Raw genomic sequence first — 15,505 nt, 5'->3', positions numbered from 1 at the left:
CTCCTGCATAAATCTGCCACGCTAGTACGACCAAAAAGCTCTTGAACACTAATCCTTTTCGACGCAAAGACCCGCGGACTCGTGCTTGCAAAGCAGTTTTTGCGTCTAAACGGTTCATGAGTGCAAGCAGCCGCCCACCGATATGTCGGATTCACTGCTTATTCCCCATGAATAAGCATAACATCCAAAAAGCAGCGTTAGAACTACGAGAAGTGCCGTAGTAGAGGGCTCTGGATGATTTAGGACCAGCTGAAGTTCTTAAACATACATCTAAGTGTTCAGTAAGCGGGATTGAATTTGGCGCCATTCAAATACGGGCACCGCGCCCTGGAATCGAACCTGCAACCCCGAGCTTAGAAACAGAATGCCTTGGCCACTAAGCCACCATGGCGGCTTGGTGTTTCCTCTTACCAAAGGTGGCCGTCGACCGACAAACAGCTCTCGCGACTCAAATTTGTCAATTTCGGCCGTGTTTTGTAGCTCTTGGCACTTAGCAGTTATAACAGTGGCCTAAATGGCACGCTTCGTTGAACCGGCGAATGATTCACCGATACTGCAGATGCTAGGCTCCGCGCTTCACGCAGTTATCAAAAAAAAAAGATAATGGGAAAAAAAGACGCGTGTGGTGATACATGTGCATTTGGCTGGGAACATTGGGAACTTTTCCAGCGAATGCATGCTTCCCATTTTTAATACCGTTGATTCCCTTGAAAAATAGATTTGCGTGTGCATTCTTTGGCACAAAGTGAATAAGAAATAGCTTTCAACGCCAGTGCGTCACAGATGTCGGGCCAGTTTATTCCTCTCCGAACTTGATCACGACTCTTCTAGGATAATCTTGAGCTGGCGCGAAAGCACGGTGCCCTTAGGCACCGTCACTTTGTCGGCTGCGATGTACGGCGCATTGCGGCACTGCTCCGAGCCGGGTATGCTATTTCCGCAGCTGGCCAGGATGGGTGCTTGCGCCATGCCGTTGATCAGGTCCATCACCTGGTCGGCTGCGGTCTCACCGCATGACTTAGTGATAGAAGCACGGGCGCACAGAGAATAAAACTGCATGTTGCTGTCGGGATAAAAAAGACGAGATGAAGCGAATTTGTAGTTGAAAAACTGCACAGTATGCAGAAAAAAGTCGAGAAAAGATGAAAACTGCCTTTCCGTTTTGCTGAACACAGCATTATAATCATGATACGTTTTATCACACCTGAGGCACCGGCATGAGGTAAATTTAGAAAGTCTTTGTACTCGGCCTCCTCCATTTGAACATCCATCCTATCCCCCTAGATTTATAAGGCTAAAGGTACCATCATTATGGCACAGGGAATCGCACGACTAAATAAAGGTACAGATACAAAACAATCCCACACAACCATGCTGGGAAGGCCCACTGATCTACAAGAAACAAGCTAGACGGAAGACCTTTCTCGTTGGACAAGATCTTGGGACCATGACCTCGCACGTCACTACTGCAGAAGGCCGCAAAAGCGCTGCTGCGATTTCTGAAGGCTACCGGACATAACGACCACAGGTGACATAGAGCAGATAAATTTCTTTACGTCGGCGATATCATCAGTGGTGTTTCTATACTTCTCTTAATATTTTTCTCCCATTTCTCCTTACCCCTGCAGTGCCGTTTAGCCAACCAGACTCAGTCCTGGGTACCTCCCTGCCGTTCATTTATCCTTCCCTCGCTCTCTTTCTTTACACACACACACACACACACACACACACACACACGAGGTCTGTTAGACAAGTATCCGACCTTTGGGCGAAGAAAAAAACTGGCATAACTGAAGCGTTGGAAACCTAATCACCCTCAAAGTAGTCTCCCTGGGACTCCACACACTTCTCTCAGTGGTGCTGCCATTGTTGGGAGCATTCCTAGAAGGCCTCTTTCGGAATAAAGTTTAGGTCATCTGTCGTTGCAGCCATAATGTCCTCTCTTGTCTGAAATCGCGCTCCTTTCAATGGCCTTTTGATTTTGCGAAAAAGCCAAAAGTCGCAAGGGCCCATATCAGGAAAGTAAGGACCCTGTTGAACTACAGGAGTCTGGTTTTTCGCCAAAAAAGTCTGAATCAAGTGCGAGGAATGTACAGGAGCATTGTCGTGATGCATGCGCCAATTTCCTGTTGACCACAACTCCGGTCTCTTGCGCCGCACAGCATCACGTAGGTGACGGAAGACATCGCTGTAGTACTCTTTGGTGATTTTTTTTACCCTGTGGTGCGTACTCGTGGTGTACCACACTGCGGGAGTCAAAGAAAGCAGGCAGCATCACTTGACCGGCCTTCTTTGTTCTTGGTGACGTGGAATGCTTCCGCTGTGACGACTGGGATTTGGTTTCCGGGTCGTACCCGTACACCCAAGACTCGCCACCAGTGATTATGGTGTTCATGAAGTCGGGGTCACTGTTTGTGGAATCCAGCATGTCCTGTGAGACTTCAACACGTAGTTGCTTTTGCTCCACCGTGAGCAGCTTCGGCACGAATTTCGCCGCAACTCTCTTCATCGCCAAATCTTCGGTCATAATGGAATGTGCAGAAAAATGTGCTGATGCCCACCTCTTCCGCAATTTCTCGGATAGTCACACGACGGTCCCGCATCACCACATGGTTCACTTCGGCAATGACCTGGTCATTTCGGCATGTTGATGGCCGACCGGAGCGTGGCTCGCTCTCCACCGATGTGCGGCCGTCTTTAAACTGGTTGTACCACTCCTTAATATGTGTGTTGCTCATAGCATCGTCACCGAAAGCCGTCTGAATCTTCCGAATGATTTCCACTTGGCTGTCGCCCAGTTCCTCCCAAAATTTGATGCAGTAGCGCTGCTCCAGTCGCTCCGCCATTTTCGTTGGAATGAAAAACCTACGAGAGAACTGCACACTACCTCACTCAAACCGTCCCAGCGACTGACGCTATCGGTAGGCGGGAAAAAATTCGCGAATGCGCACGAATGTGCAAGGTCGGCTGATGCAAGCGCACTTGTTTCATATCCATCAGGTGTTCCCAAAAAAAAATAAGGTTGGATACTTGTTTAACTGACCTCGTATATATATATATATATATATATATATATATTATAATTAATTATTATATATATAATTATATATATATATTATATATACAATTAAACTTCGCAATGGACCTTTTTCAGGCAATCCCGCAGTGGCCCGTGCGCACGCGGTGCACTATAGGGAAAGAGTGTACAGTCAACCACAAAATTTTACGGAACGCGAGATCTGAGGAAAGCGGAACATCTGCACAGCCTCACAATAGAGCCTAGTACTCGCGTTTAGAGCCTCTACTAGTACATAAATAACACTGTGATTTTCGGTTTTACTCACTAGTACTGTCGCAGGCTGCTCAGAAATTGAACGTTTTCCGAGATCCCGTGGTCCGTAAACTTTTGTGGTTGACTGTACGTCGAGAGAGCAGGCTCCCGACATAAGTACACACGCCCATAAGCATCTATATTTATTTCATTTTGTTACCTCTATCCCTTTATTTAATGTCGCTACGCAAGAAATTGGAAATAAATAACGCCTGCTAGGCTGTAATCACCGAGGTGCCGCCCTTTCGCGGAGAGCTAAGCTCCGCCGCAAACATATCGCCACCATCGTTTAAAACTCATTTTACAGAATGGCGCGTTGCCGGACAGCACGTAAACAAAGAGACTGTGGCTTCCTAAAGGAAAAGGTGTTTATGCTTCTTCTCCTGTCGCTTCGATGTTGCTTCGAGATTGCTGCTTCCATGGGACAGTCAATTTCAAAGTGAATCTATTCAGCTACACTGCTTCAAAAAACTAAGTAGGGCGTTTTCCTTGAGTTTTTGGGCACGTGCTATGAGCAGCATGGTTCAAACATTGAACCACTAATCGCAGCTAAGCGATATGCTTCATCACACCACCTGCACAACGTCGCATAGCACATTAAAAAACAACATTTTCTCTCTGAGACGTTGCGCAGGCATTCACGAAATATTGCACTTTATGCATTACCGCACAACAAACACGGAACGAAATGAATTGTTTTTATTAAGTTTTGTAAAAATTGTGCAAGAAACTGTGAAGCAACCTTCTCTTCCTCCATCTCGCATTAAAACGTCAAATAATGTTCCCTCCTAAAAACGGAATAATAAACAAGGCGGACCATAAATGAAGTCTACATCAAAGTCGTCTCTGCAGCCATTAGTATGGTACTGGGTTTAGTATTCAATCTGTACAATGTTTATAATGCATAATTTTCCATTTTGGCCATCACCCGGAATTATATTCAGAGTCGAAGGGTGTGCGCACTAAATAGGTGAATAGGGTTCCCAGCTAAGCTGTAACAAAAAAAAAAAAAAGACAGCGACACGCGGGAACACTATATATAGACGGTTGGCATCTCAAACAGACGAGTGGCCGTCGGAGCTAAACAATAAACAAGTCATTTTTATATGAGTTTGGCACTAACGGGCGCCACCTTGTCAAACATGTTTCAGTTATGACTGCAGAGAGGGACTCCCACGACGCACCACTAAAGGAAGTGCAACGCCCGTCTCTGAGGCGTACACACATTTCCCATAAGCACTTGCGCGGCCTTTGGTAGTGCTCACGTGCCAGAAAGAGGCCTATGGGGTCGGGCGAAGCAGAGCCAATGCGACTGGAAATCGCTGGCAAAGACCTTCGCCGTACAGGGAACTTGGCCTCGTAATGACGATCGTAGTATACGCCGCCAGCCGTTTTAAATCCATCGCAGTCTTCGTGCCACTTCTTTCACACGTCATCCATTTGAATTCTGCAGCAACATGTCGGGTTAACAGCCTGGCTAATGTCATCCCCGAATTGCCATTAAACCCAACAACACTCTTTACAGTAGCCAGTTATTCTTTGATGCCTCACCAACGACGCAAAAGTGAGAATTTCTCTCTCGCTTCACTGCTGCTTTGCGACCTAATATTACGTTTTTCTTCCGTTACTCTAACTCCAATACATCCTCTATGTGTGACGTGTCCTGCTCAAGCCTACTCCTCTTCTTAATCTTAGTGTGAATACCACCACTAACCGTTAGTTCTCTAATTATTGCTGCTGTCTTTCCACCTCTTAGAGTTTCTAGTGAACATACACACTATGGTAATAAAGTCGTCATAAAAAGGGTACAAAAATGTCGACCCACCAGCAGGCCATCTGCATTTTGGCTGTCACGTTGGAGCCAACAATTGAGTCAAGCTGGTTGATGTACAAGTACATACAATGCGAGGCAGGGTTCTGGCGAATACATTGCGCCGTCCGGAGATACACTGGAAACATAGAAAGGTTATTTAAGGCAGTAGAGTCCACGGCGCAAAACAAATTTGAGAATTCTGACTGCATATTCATCTCTATATTATATTAAGTAAATGCAGAAAACATACTGCACCTTGGTATGAACGTCGTTTATTAACTAAACTCGTTCTTTTTTTAATCTCCATTTATTAAATCTGTTGGTACGCTGTTGTCCCCATTTCTACAAGATTGAAGAAGTAAAAATAATCTTCGTAGATGACATGAAAACAGCTTAACGTACATAGCATACCTTCCATAGTTTAACATAGTGGTCACCAATGTGCAAGGTACATAAATCGTGCACGCTACAGCATGAAATAGATCAAAAGGGAAGCCTCTGTCGGGATTGAGGAAAGCAAATACTAAGAAGAACGGTTGCACGGCCAGCAGAAGATGTTATGTCGCTGGGCCTGTAACCACGTCGGCTACACCTGCAAGCACAGAGTAACTGGCGCGCGTTCCCCCTTGACTTCATTTCAAACCAAACGGCATCGCCCTTTATTTACACATTACTCTGTATACACTTGTGTACAGAAAACACACAAAAAAATTTCTCACTGGTATCAGTTTCTACAAATATTTGCATGTAAATCGATGGACAGTTTAATTTTTTCAGTGTGCTAATTTGATTGAATTGAATGTCGTTCCTATAAGATGAGCTGATCAATCGGCCACTTGGGCGACTTATTCTACTGACACTGGACAGTACCTCTATTGTACCACCTACAACAAACAAACTAGCTCGTTTAAATAAGTAAACAAATTAAACATACGAATTGCGGTTTCCACGCACATATGTTTTATTGAGTTAGTCTCGCCAATGATTCAGCCTTTTCCACCCACAGCACAAGAAGAGCTGTGATGGCACAGGCAAGGCAGAATACAAAAGCAGCACATAGGATGGTTCTCTTGATTTGTTCATCAAGCACGATCATCAGGCGATGCAGGAATGACGTACCAGCGTTCTTTTGCAGATGGTGGTTCTTGCAGAGGTCTTCGTAGGCGACCTTAAGACCTTCCATGGTGGCTTCTAGGAATGACCTCGCCCTGTCCGGACAACCCTCTGATTCCCTCATGATGCAGCCTCTTGCCTCAACCACTCTCCTGGAAGACCATGCGCACCACGTCGGAATACTTGAGCATCACGTCGACAATGAATCTGCATGCTTACTTCCCAAAAGTGACTAAACTATAATTTCCAGGTTTTATTCTAAATATGAACGCAATGGATACATTTTTACATTTATATTTTGCAGTGCCAGAAACCTTTCTTGTCTGCTGAAACAATAACGGGAGTTTTAGAGGACTGGTGTTTTTAAGTACCATCTGAAAAGACAATTGTGTAAATTGAGCCGTGCCTGCATGGCGATATTTCCTGCGGCGAGCGGCAATTTAGAAGCCTCGGTTTCCTGTGCGATTTTTTTTTTCAAATGTGTGCGATAATTTCGTGATATTCCCTTCTCCTTTGTCAGCTTGCATGGAAACTAGCTATACATTCGGAATATTCATGCCCTTTTATACAGCCTAGTTTTATGTACCCCATGCGCATGATTACTTTTTTGACGAGTTTATTGCTCACAGACTTCTAGAAATATGCAGATGGAGTAGAACATACAGGAAGAAGTGACTTAGTGAAAACTGCAATGGGACCTCATGCTATACCATGCATAACAGAAAGATTACACAGAAGCAATTGCAAAGCGTATGAAAAGTACGTATGTCGCATTGTGGTATTTTAACGTAACATAACAGGATAGACAGACAGACAAACAAGAAACTTTATTGATGATCTGAGAGGCTCCGACGCCCCCTTTTCAGGGAGGTGATGAAGCCGCGGGCCTCTCTCACGTTGGGACGGGAGGCCAAGCCTCACCGCCGCATCGTGGGCTCTTGGACAGCCCATATACTTGATTTGAAAACTCGGAGACGTAACAGGATTAGAACAATAAAATGTATCCCTTCCTCACGAGTCCATATTTGTACTGTTTGCTCGTACGCTCACCTATTTTAGCCTAAGCGTATGCATCGGCTTCAGTGATTTGAATGAGTTTCCATTTAGCTATTCATGTTCAGCAGTATTCAAAAGTTCCCAAGGATTAGCCTTATGATGACTCGCGTTGTTACAGCGAAGCGCATATAAAACCCTCAGCACAACATAGTTTTTCAAGGTGAGCAAGATCTTCCCCATCAGATTCCACAGCTTTGCATTACCTCGCGCGAGTACCATAGGGGCCCCACCCAACCGGTCCATCGCACGCCTAGTGCTAAGAAATGTTGAAAGGCGTTGTGTGTTACATGTTCTGGTTCTTTTCAAGCAATGAAACAACCTCGCGGGATACAAATTGGCCCATTATATGCGCCAGTAGTGCTCTCAGGTTAAGAGAAACTTATCACGGCACAAGAAATTTTGAGTATGTGAGCAAATGTAACAGATTTACACGTGCTACAGGCAGATGTCATGGTTTGGCAAATCTGCACCCTTGTATATAATATTTCACAATGCCTTCGGTCCTTTTGCAAGGTAACTATCAAGATATTACGCCACGTAATCACCCCGGATATGATGTCAGATGAACGTGGAACTGCATGGAAGGGATTTGAACATATTCTTACAACCAACTTTCGATAAATGTTACGCAGATTTGATATGGCCGTTGGTATGATATGGTCAATGCGATGGAAGCCACTCATGAAGTACGTTTCAAACAACATGAAATTACAGGAAAATGAAAATGAAGTTGCTTTTATATCACACATGACGAGATGGTTACTTTATTTACGTACACGGAAGTCCTATTTCTGGCGTCTAATAGTGCCCTGTAAACAAAAAAAATATATTTCTAGAGCGCATTGGGCGACCATTTTTGCAACGAGCGTCGGTGTAACCGAGTGAACGAACACAGCGAAAGATGAAAGCGAACGCGGATCGCAGCGGAGGATGAAAGACGCGAGGAGGAAAGCGGAGGAACAGGGTGCAGCGAAACCATGATGTGGAAAGCCGAGGAGGCGAAAGGGTGAAACGAAAAGCGTAGTGTGGCGACGATAGCTACGAGATGGCGCCAGAGTAACACGCCTCGTCTGGAAGGTCTGTCGGTGGTGGTTGCTGTGGATCGCGCCCACGCGTCACCCATGCGCTGGCGCTCGCGATCTTCAGATTAGCGATGCAGACGTGCCACACTTCGCTCCGTTTTCAACGTGCCGCACGAGGCCGACTGTCCGCGCCAGCCAACACATCACGAAATGAGAACACGTATAGAGCTATATACGCTCAAATTTCTCATTAGGGAGTATCCTAATCGTCGGTGACATTTAAATGCGAAGCATTTCTCGAACGTCTGTCTACCTATCTATCTATCTATCTATCTATCTATCTATCTATCTATCTATCTATCTATCTATCTATCTATCTATCTATCTATCTATCTATCTATCTATCCGCCTACGTTTTGGGGCCTCTCATAGTCGTTTTGTTAACTTGGTATGTACCAACACGGGCATAGTATGACAAGAGTATAGGACGAACATAAATGATAGGTCATGACATGAACGTCATGACATGCTTGTCATGTAGGTCACAAAACAGCCGCCTACGCCGTGGTGCTCTCATGGTCGTATCGTTAACTTGGTAGGCTCCCCGCACACTGCTTCGCATAACATCGATTCCCACAGGGCGTGGGATCTGCCTAATTTCTTTCTAAAACACTGTTCTAGTTAAGCTGTCTTTATTCAAGTGACCCGTTCCATGGGCTCGGAGCTTTGTTGGCCGCCTTTAGCTCCTCGTTTTAAGCCGTCAACTTTCCCATTCAAGCGTTCAAAAACTGACGCTCTTCGCCAATTCAATTGCCTCCTTTATACCACGGACAGCAAAACAAGGTTCGGCAACAAGGCTCGTCACCAAATTTCGCATGAACATTGACAGTAACACATTCGAATACATCATCCAACTTTCCTTTGAACGCATTTTCTACTCGATCAATGGGTTTTGCAAGTTCTGCGGTTGTGGGTATCTCGGTAACAGCAGCAGCAGCAGCAGCAGTAACGGCAAAGATATATCTAGCTACAAAAAGCGCAAGCCAACCAAACTGTAAACTGTAGCAGGCTTGTAACTGCCACACCGCTGCTGCTGCTGCGAAGAGTGCAGGAGCTTCTCACTGGGTGGCCGTAACACCTCTTCCGAGACAGAGCAGGCTCAGGGGAGTGAGAGCCCATCAGGTGTCCGTGGCCGCTGGTTTACCAGATATGGTCAGGCGTAAAATTGAGGACGACGCAACGGGCTATGGAAAGAAGAATGATAGGTGTAACATTAAGGGATAAGAAAAGAGCAGATTGGGTGAGGGAACAAACGCGCGTTAATGACATCTTAGTTGAAATCAAGAAAAAGAAATGGGCATGGGCAGGACATGTAATGAGGAGGGAAGATAACCGATGGTCATTAAGGGTTACGGACTGGATTCCGAGGGAAGGGAAGCGTAGCAGGGGGCGACAGAAAGTTAGGTGGGCAGATGAGATTAGGAAGTTTGGAGGGTCAACATGGCCACAATTAGCACATGACCGGGGCAGTTGGAGAAGTATGGGAGAGGCCTTTGCCCTGCAGTGGGCGTAACCAGGCTGATGATGATGATGATGATGATGATGATGATGATGATGATGATGATGATGATGATGATGATGATGATGATGATGATGATGATGATGATCAGGCGTAGCCGCTCGTTTACCAGATATGGCTGTGGTAGCAGATGGTACATACCGGGTCACCTTTATAGCTCGTTCGAGACAGAGCAAACGCAGGCGCAGGAAGGTAAGACCATATCAGGTGTCCGTGGTAGAGCGATCCAGTAGGATGTTGCGCAGCCGCTGGTTTCCCAGGCGTGGCTATGGTAGCGGATGGTAGATGCCTGTAGGTGCAAAGCAAGAAGCTTAGCAGGCCTGTAACTGCAGCACTGCTGCTGCCGCTGCGAAGAGCGCAGGAGCTTGTCAACGAGTGGCTTTTATAGCTCGTCCGAGACCGAGTAGGCGCAGGACGGTGAGACCCTATCAGCTGTCCTTGGTAGAAGCAGTCCCGTACGTAGTGGCGCAGCCGCGGGTTTACCAGACACGGCTGTGGTAGCGAATGGTAGATAACTGTAGGGGCAGAGCAAGAAGCTTAACAGGCTTGTAACTGCCGCACTGCTGCTGCCGCTACGAAGAGCGCAGGAGCTTGTGAACGGATGGCCTTTATAGCTCGTCCGAGATTGAGTAGGCGCAGGACGGTGAGACCCTATCAGCTGTCCTTGGTAGAGCGGTCCTTTACGTTGTGGCGCAGCCGCGGGTTTACCAGATACGGCTGTGGTAGCGCACGGTAGATAACTGTAGGTGCGAAGCAAGAAGGTTAGCAGGATTGTAATTTCTGCACTGCTGCTGCCGCTGCCAAGGCTAGCTACCCTTATAGGTGTCCAGGCTGCTGGCCTTGTTTTCTACGGAATTACTAAGCGATAAAGCAAATGATACCTAAATATCCCACATTGCAACAAATATGCATCATGAAGTGTGCAAGTGATTTAATAAGCCAGACCTTTTAACCTTTTTGTGCCTACTTTTCTTACCTTTAAGACAGAATCGTATGTATGCTTCAAGTACACCGCCAACTACGTCCTTGAGATGATCGCCGGGTGTTGATGATGGTGATTTTCATACTATGGCGCATACCCACATCGGGGGATAAGCAAGGAAGCGGGAGGTACACTTAAAATAAACAAGACGGAACGAAGAAGTACAAGGCAATGCAAGAGTTGTCACATCACGTTTCGTAGCCCGGGTTCGCGAGAGCACATGCGCGCGCGCCAGTTCCGTTATGCCAAAGACGCAGGAATGAAATGGCTAAATTTATAGCATTTGATTAACCGCTTCACCAAAGCTTCCCTTCACATAGATTTGGAAATGTGCGTTCGATATGCATGACTTTCATTTTCTTGCTTTTGATAACTAGGCATATAAGTAAGCACTGAAGTGCCTAAGAAACAAATACTTCTTTCTTGCGAGAATGAAACTCCTTGTTTTTATAAATCGACAAAAAATCACACCATATGGTAGCAACGCATTTTGGAAGCCGCTGCAGTTCGCCTTAATTGCTTGCCGTTCGTTGTCAAGCTTTTCTAAACCATGCTTCGGCTCGGCACTTAAGCCACTGGCATAGCGCTCATGAAAGAGACCGAATATTCTCAATTCTGTGTGTGACAATAGTGTCTCTGACAATAATCGATTCACCGCAAAATCATAATCTGCTCCGATATGGCGCCTGCCTGGCCGAAGAGCGCCAACATTGAAGGCTTGCACTGTGTTTCTCTTCACGTCACTGCATTTGTTGTTCTGTATCCTCCTGCTACGCCTCCCTGTCTTTAGTACGCAATGCGACTTACTGTGTGACACCTCCCATTCGTGGCCATCTCTTCTACGCACTGCAGTTGCACTGTCTAAATTCTCTTCATCTTCCTACTCTCATCTCGAGCGTTCCCAACTTAATTTTATTTTCTAATCAGTGTTGCTCACTACCTGGTGATTTTTATTTGGCATCATCAAGTGGTCCCTACAGCGAACAGATTTATTTGACTCTCTCGCCCGTTTCCTCGGTTGTCGGTGGCGTTTGGTCTTTCACCGCCGATGCAACGAGCACGTGGCCTCAGGCAAAGGAGTTACAGGGCGCACACGTCACGGAATGCCAGCTGTTGCAGCTATTTGAGACGCATGTGCGGTCGCACGAAAGCTTTGAGGCCGATGCAGCGCTGGACCGGTCAGGAAGGACAACCCTCCTCTTCTCCCGCCACCCTCCCTTGTTGCATCTGCCGAAGAGGCCTATGGTGGAGGGAGAGGAGGATGGTTGTCTTCATTCACTCCGGGGCTCGAGCCGCTAGAAACAGCCCCCATTTACGAATTTTATATGTATAACCGCCTGCGCTATCTATGCAGATGGGCTGGTTAATGGCTCTTTGCGAAATTACGTAATGGAACAACAGACGCCACCTAATTATCGTCACTGCAAAAAATATACTTCTTCACCTGCATCACTTCTTTAATAAGGTGAATAGCTTTCTAGAAGCGCTCGGCTACTCGCTTGCTTTGGCAATCATCGTCGATGCTTTCTGCACAGCCTTTTGTCGGTTTCCGTCAGCCACTTGTCGCACGAGTGAGGGGTGGTTGAATTCATCGTTTGTATAGTTTTTGTCTTAAGTTGTCAACGACCATCGCTTCAACCTGTGGGAGTAGCTGCTAGATTCACTGGATTGCAAATCACTACATAAATACGTTAGGATGAGAAAAATATGGCACGAAGCCCACCGATACGAACGTGCAAAAGTGCGACAGCTGTTCGGTGCTCAACGGAAGGAAGGCCGGGTCCCCTTTGGAGCTGTCGTACACTCCCTTCACGCATCGGTCCACGCTCTCCGGTTGGCACGCATCGGCAGCCCCAAACGCCGACAGCGCTGGTGATGGAGAACGTCATGGAAAACAAAGTATAGAGCTGTTATTTATAAATGGCGTTTGCGAAAGGAATGCCGCGTTAAAGAGTACAAAAACAAGGTCTGGTTTCCGCCAAGAAGCGACTTCGAAAATAACTCTTATAGTATCGTGCAATCTCCGCGCCTCCTCACGTAAGGCTATCGCCTCTTTTTTCTATGGATGCGCACGTGAGAAAAAGTAATTCTCCTAGTTCTTCGTCCGAATTGCGCTACCAGCCAAAAGCAACATTGAACTGCTGCTGTTTTTTTGTTGAAAGGGTTACTTGTAAAGACAACTGAGCCCTTAACGGGCCATGTATCCCGGCTACTATACTACACCTCTCTTATGTTTCATCACTTTGTCTGAACACCTTCCTGCCACAGTTGATAAATAGGACACTGAATTGTTGAGTCTAAACCTTCGCGGAAACTCACCTGCTGCAGCAAGGAAAATGGTGACGAAGTTGCTCATGTTCTGGGGAAGATTGGAACACTGTTCTACTTTCGCTACAGGCTCTTTGTCCTTTACATGCGGGAAGTAAGACGTCTTCTGAGTCGTCGAAAACCGCAGATCCGATGCCCACGAGTCCCAGGCAGGACTCTGTTCACACGAGCTGCCGTTGAGGTGGCGCCGTCGCGTTGGAAACCGATACTCGAGAGAGTGCGATACAATTACCGGAATTGGCGATGTACTCGTACATCCCCGCTCTCACTGACAGTGATGGCCATAGAGTACGACGAGTGATTGTCTCGTGTAGAAGCTTTCGTACCGGTGTGCATTCGTTGCATTCTAAAATATGCGTGTCACAAGCGCGCTGCTAACGAATACTTCAACCATAATCCCCGGTATCCCCTATTCCCAGTTGCAGAAATAAAGTGAAATAAGTGAAAAAACGCAAAGCTTATTACATTTTGGCGTAGTCTAGCAAAAAACTGTGATAATCCTAGACATCATCATGTAGGCAAACACCTCTTAACAGCTACCACTATGTTAGACTTTCAAGTGTCCTTCAAGTAAGTTTGTGCACATAGACTGCACAATATGAATATTTTTCAAGCTTATTTTTCTCCTTGTAGAACACTTAAAAAATTTTAGGCGTCCTTTCATCTTTGTCAGAACCTGTCTCTTTCCCGGCTTACTACACGCATTATTTATGTTCGTCCAGTGACCTTGCGCTTAACTGCGCACCTTGATTTGTGTTTTTCATCTCTTCGTGTTGTCACGGCCTTTGCTCACTTGTGAGAAAGCAGTCAAGTGATACGCAGTGCATCGGTAGAATGATCCGCATATCAATCCTATAATGTAACGTTCCTTTTACATTATAACACTTTAATTCCTCAATACAGCGCTCATATATCCCACTCTACTTTCTTCTGGCGGGGGGGGGGGGGGGGGACTTTTATTAAATTTCAATCAATTCGCGTCGTTATTGTAGCGCCACGGCTGCGAAAAAATTCCGACCCGTCTCTATTATGTCCTCGCAGGCGCAGGAGACATCTGGTTCAGCTGGCACGGAAGCGCAAGTATTGATTACTTCTTCGTTGACAACGAGTATGGCCGACACCATTGGTGCGCGCTTTGCCCTCGAGGCAGTCTGTCAGCGGCAGCATGGCTAATGATCTCGGAGACGCTGAATAAATGACGGCCGACGGGGAAAGGTTCCGATGATCCATTGAATTCTTCCCGAGGGCGCAACCGCACGAGGATCGAAAATGCAACAAAGCGTGATGGCTTGGCACGTTTGCGACTAAATCGGGAGAAAACAGAGGCTAGTCGCAACAATGCAAAGTTCATATTTTTGAGAAGAATTTCTAACCTTAACTATATGGACTTGATGTACAAAAGAATGCAGTGTGTTAGTCCTTGCAATATGTAAGTTTTCATTTATTTGTGATTCGTGCGCGGTGAACTTAAACGAGTTTGTTTTCATCAAAATACAGGCACTCTCACGAAACTTTTCAACGGCACAAATGTGCCTGCACTATGGCAATACGGGAATCACTAGATGGCGCAATTGGAAAACGTGGGAAGAAATTCTCGGTTCCGAGAGGAACCATTTATTTTTTTCACAGGCCAGAATTGCTGCAAAATTAGTTTTTTTTTATTGTACAAAATTTTTATTAAAAGATTGTAAGCGTAGCGAACGTTGCGTTATTTTTTTTTTCAGGATGGTTTCTAGCTGAGACTCGCGTACTCTTTCGCTAATAACGTGAGTCTTGAAAGAATAATTAACAAAAATTTAGTTTAACTATTTTTCTGCGGCTTTGGGGGAAGTTTCTTGAATGGCGAATTTGGACGCAGTCAATTTTCAAAGCATACCTATTTCCGAGGAATCTTGAAAATCACACCTAATTCGAAGTAGTTATCATTGATCGTAAGGGCTGAATCTATGCACTATCGAAACAGAGCGCCGGGAATGCAGAAACGGCGCCTCTGCTATCATACTATCCTATCAAACGGAAACGGCCCGTGACTGAAGCACGACGTAAATCTGAATGGAACTGCCAGCGGCGGCAGATACTAATACGGCACGTTTTGCCTGGCAATCATCTACCACCACCTGCCATATCAGTATTTTCCGCGGCATGCCATCATTCAAACTTCGCCACACCTTTCGTAATGAGTCGTTTCCGTCTGATGTGCAGCGGGACTCGTTCGGTTTCCACTTTAACTAGGTTGAGCGCTAAAATTCGTTTAGCATCAATTCGAATTAGATGCGCTTTT

The 15,505-nt window shown here is 46.0% G+C and overlaps 1 protein-coding gene and 1 long non-coding RNA gene across 3 annotated transcripts in view; one reads left to right on the top strand and one right to left on the bottom strand.

The window, feature by feature from the left end:
* LOC140218634 (uncharacterized) overlaps window positions 1-15,391 on the top strand; it is a 36,318-nt gene extending 20,927 nt beyond the window's left edge. For both annotated transcript variants that reach the window (XR_011894851.1, XR_011894852.1), the window contains exons 2-3: window positions 6,280-6,485; window positions 14,266-15,391. This is a non-coding gene — a long non-coding RNA (uncharacterized lncRNA). The remainder of the gene's footprint in view (window positions 1-6,279; window positions 6,486-14,265) is intronic.
* LOC126531712 (uncharacterized) lies at window positions 762-13,369 on the bottom strand. The gene is made up of 5 exons (XM_055071410.2): window positions 13,216-13,369; window positions 12,630-12,765; window positions 6,264-6,409; window positions 5,157-5,280; window positions 762-1,063 (listed from the first exon to the last, which is right to left on the bottom strand). The coding sequence occupies exons 1-5, from the start codon at window positions 13,250-13,252 to the stop codon at window positions 817-819; spliced, it is 690 nt and encodes a 229-aa protein (XP_054927385.1). The 5' UTR covers window positions 13,253-13,369; the 3' UTR covers window positions 762-816.
* Window positions 15,392-15,505: the final 114 nt, after the last annotated feature.

Source organism: Dermacentor andersoni, chromosome 5 (assembly GCF_023375885.2).
Source record: "Dermacentor andersoni chromosome 5, qqDerAnde1_hic_scaffold, whole genome shotgun sequence".
Classification (NCBI taxonomy): domain Eukaryota; kingdom Metazoa; phylum Arthropoda; class Arachnida; order Ixodida; family Ixodidae; genus Dermacentor; species Dermacentor andersoni.
The sequence above is the reverse complement of the archived record's forward strand: the minus strand, read 5'-3'. Positions and strand labels throughout refer to the sequence as shown.

Excerpts from the sequence above, each read along its gene's own strand:
- LOC126531712 (XM_055071410.2), bottom strand. The coding sequence starts at position 13,252 with ATGAGCAACTTCGTCACCATTTTCCTTGCTGCAGCAG. Across the intron at positions 12,766-13,215 it reads CATTTTCCTTGCTGCAGCAG|CGCTGTCGGCGTTTGGGGCT; the intron begins GTGAGTTTCCGC and ends CTCCATCACCAG. Across the intron at positions 6,410-12,629 it reads CAGCTGTCGCACTTTTGCAC|GAGAGTGGTTGAGGCAAGAG; the intron begins GTTCGTATCGGT and ends ATGGTCTTCCAG.